This window comes from Anguilla rostrata, chromosome 16 (genome assembly GCF_018555375.3).
Source record: "Anguilla rostrata isolate EN2019 chromosome 16, ASM1855537v3, whole genome shotgun sequence".
Classification (NCBI taxonomy): domain Eukaryota; kingdom Metazoa; phylum Chordata; class Actinopteri; order Anguilliformes; family Anguillidae; genus Anguilla; species Anguilla rostrata.
The window spans coordinates 4,431,375-4,434,766 of record NC_057948.1 but is presented as its reverse complement, the minus strand read 5'-3'; the positions used below and the strand labels follow the sequence as shown (position 1 = coordinate 4,434,766).

At 38.8% G+C, this 3,392-nt stretch overlaps 1 protein-coding gene across 1 annotated transcript; it reads left to right on the top strand.

Annotated features, from left to right (window-relative positions):
- The first annotated feature begins 1,922 nt into the window (after nucleotides 1-1,922).
- On the top strand, nucleotides 1,923-3,070 carry LOC135241769 (mucin-5AC-like). Its single transcript, XM_064312439.1, has 4 exons — nucleotides 1,923-2,099; nucleotides 2,477-2,497; nucleotides 2,628-2,684; nucleotides 2,795-3,070. The coding sequence occupies exons 1-4, from the start codon at nucleotides 2,045-2,047 to the stop codon at nucleotides 3,058-3,060; spliced, it is 399 nt and encodes a 132-aa protein (XP_064168509.1). The 5' UTR covers nucleotides 1,923-2,044; the 3' UTR covers nucleotides 3,061-3,070.
- Nucleotides 3,071-3,392: the final 322 nt, after the last annotated feature.

The following is a 3,392-nucleotide window of genomic DNA, read 5'->3' as shown; positions in this document are numbered from 1 at the left end:
GGGCTTGCGTTCCACATCCCCACAATGGAGTGGAAATGATGGCCATTTCACTATACTGGTGTTCTTATATCACGTATGTAACAACAGATGAATTTCACCAGGACACAGAAACAAATGTTAAACAAGTGATCTATGAAATGCCAGGAGAACCTCATGGATGTGAAAACAACAACTACACTTATTCTATTGTGCCAAAGAATAATAATTACATGCCCCCTGCCATGCTATTGATGTCGTCAGGTTTTATATGACATACTGGGACTGGAACTAGATTCATGGGGAAAAGTGTGCTTTTGTTGCATATGTGATTCCATAATCGTATGTGATCGTGCATCGTGCAACCTGTATCCAGTACAAGATATATCTAAATTGAGATATCAAAAATGATATTAATATTAATAATGATATTAAAATGATATATTAAAAATATTTGCTTCTGTTATGTTTACAGGATATGGAGTAGGATGAACAGTAACCGAGTCTAAGCTACTGGCTGTGCTGATCGAATCTGTAGCTAACAGTACAGCCAAAGCAATACGAAGTGTCACTGCTGACATTTAATATAATTTTCCAGAATCGAGCAGCTCTGAATTATGTTCTGCCGTCTCAGGGTGGCACACGCGCTGTGGTTTGTAAAGAATGTTATACTTACATTCCTGACAATGAAGATGAAATGAAGATAAGAGGTTGTGGGAATTCATCACACTTTCTTGGACTTGGGATATGTTTGGATGGTTGAAAAATGGCCTGGGAGGGACTGGCACTGTTCTTGTGCAGTGACCCTTGTTGATCTGTATAATACTGATGCTGATGAGCGTTACTTTAAGCCTTTTCACCCAATGTGTAAGGCCACCCCAATAGCAGCCGTCAGGTTGGAGCCCAACATTATACAGGAATGGCCAGAATTGCCACAAGGGTTCCTGGCAGATGATGATATTGTCATCTAAAAAATAGATTGCAGAAGACGGTTGAAGACAAGATCTTACTCGATTGATGGGTAAGCTCTCCAAAGAGAGACAACCTAAGGCATGGGTTAGTAGACCCCTCTGGTCGCCAAGTAATAAAACTTATGTTTCAAAGCTTATTGCTCGAACAAAAAACAGGAGGAATTCATAGGAGGAGAGTTTTCTTTTTTATAACTAGAAACATGTACCCCATGAAATTCTTAGGCCCTCCAGCAGGACCTGTCAGGCTCCAGGCATCAAACTTCCCAAGGACAAGAAGAAGATAGAATATTGCATGTGTTTTTCGTGAGTGTGTATTTTTCTTTCTCTCTGTCTCTGATACATTTCTAGAAGTCCAAACTGGTGAGCTTGGCTTTTCCATTTTCCTCCTCTGCCAACCTATCATGGAGCAATTGGCTATGATGCCATGCTGCCTGGGACTCTGAAAGCAACTGATAGATAAAAATGAAATAATCATTTTTTATTTAAAGCTTGTTTGTGTATGTTGAAGGCGAAAAGATCACTGTGTTCTCTCAGTATTTGTGCTATATGATTATGCAATTACAAATTATTTACTTCATTACGTTTTACTATATGCTTATGTATTAGCCATGTACCAATCCGATACAGCTAAACCTCTCACAGATGAGTGGGACTGAAGCAGTAATCTCAAAGGAGAGAAGAACATAATATTATGACATCACTGACTAAGTTAATGTAAAGATAATGTAAGCAATACAATAGATCTGGACAATAGATGCACCTGAACAATAAAAAAAAAATCTTTAAATAAAAATTCTAATAAAAATTTACATGAACTACATTACTATATGAAAACTGTTTAAAAATGGCAAAGTTTGCAGACTTTTTACGTGGAACAAAACTGTCAACACTGGCTGTCAATGTCAATGTTCAGGAAGGGAATGCACACTTACTTAAACACAGAGTCACTTTTCATCTTGACACATTCAAATGTGCCTGTCAACCCCACCTTTGCCGCCTTTGATTTTGGCATCCTTGGGGGGTATAAAACTCAGAGTCTGGCAGGGAACTTTACTCCAGTGCACCAGTCCTGAGAACGTTCCAATCCCCACAGCAGAATGGGGACACTCTTACGACTCCTGGCCTGGACGCTGCTGTCTGTTGGGCTGACAGGTCGGTACATCTTTTTGCAACTCTAAGATCTGCAGGAACTGCTTTAAAATTTGCTCCCGATTAATACTTCTTTGATGTAGCTCCATCATTATGAAAATACCCAGATTATTATTCTATCAATAGGAAATGCAGTGTTTGTGTTGTTGTTATGGAAGGATGTTTTCCAGTTAAAACATCAGTAACTGTAGAGTATACACGATAAATTCAAAATCTAGTTCAAAATATACATTTACTGTAAAAACATGCAACTCTCAAAGCATGCTACTTTCTATTATTTAAGATAATAAACATGTTTTTAATGTGACTAGGAGAAACTGATGAAGAATCTGCAGTATAAAATATGATGAATTATTTTTTTTTACTGCTTCTCTCCACAGTTGGTCAAGAAGGACAACAAAGTGAGTCACACATACAGTAAAATACTGAATATTTCTTTCTAAGGCTTTACATTATTGCCAGAGTTACTGTTTTAACTGTGTTGTAGAAAGAAAAAGCAGTATAGCTAACTTCTCACTCATTGTGTTGTAGCCACTCCTCAGTCCGTGACTATCATCCCAACCCTGACTAAGATACCACTGATCTCAGGTAAGGTGTGGAAATGTGCTCTCACAACTTACTGTCTATTACTGACAATACCTAACAGAATGTTCTACTAAAAATCTGACATTGATGATGATGATTTTCTCTGGCCCAAGGAGTGAGCCCTACTCACAATGGCCGAGTTTGCAGCACATGGGGAAACTACCACTTCAAGACTTTTGATGGGGACGTCATCCAAGTGCCCTCCACCTGTAACTTTGTCCTAAGCTCTCTGTGCAAGAGCGACTACGAAGAGTTCAACATCCAGATGAGGAGGCAAGTGGTGGACGGCCTGCCCACCATCAGCAAGATCACCATGAAGCTGGACGGGACAGTGGTGGAGCTCCTCAAAGACTCAGTCCTCGTCAACAAAATCAAGTGAGTACTGCATCTTAACCCTACAACCAATAATGAAAACAGACCATTCAGACTACATCGGATTGTCTATTATCTAATCTGAAGAGAATCTAGCAATGCATTATGGATGGTCTTGAACAACCCAGGAGTCTCCTCCTGGAAAGCTATTCCACGTATTGCCAATACATGAAAATTGTGCAAAAAATATAATTCCTGATTTATGTTCAGTTTAGAAGGCACATATATCGGCTATTTCACCCAATGATTATCTCTAATATCAGTGAATGTCTTTATTCACTGTTTGACTTTGGATTCAGATCAATTTGACAACAATAATTTAGTTTTAATCTGGGTAAT

Bases quoted from the DNA above. Each gene is read 5' to 3' on its own strand.
- LOC135241769 (XM_064312439.1), top strand. From the start codon at position 2,045: ATGGGGACACTCTTACGACTCCTGGCCTGGACGCTGCTGTCTGTTGGG. The intron at 2,100-2,476 runs GTCGGTACATCT...TTCTCTCCACAG, and splicing joins GCTGTCTGTTGGGCTGACAG to TTGGTCAAGAAGGACAACAA. The intron at 2,685-2,794 runs GTAAGGTGTGGA...CTCTGGCCCAAG, and splicing joins TAAGATACCACTGATCTCAG to GAGTGAGCCCTACTCACAAT.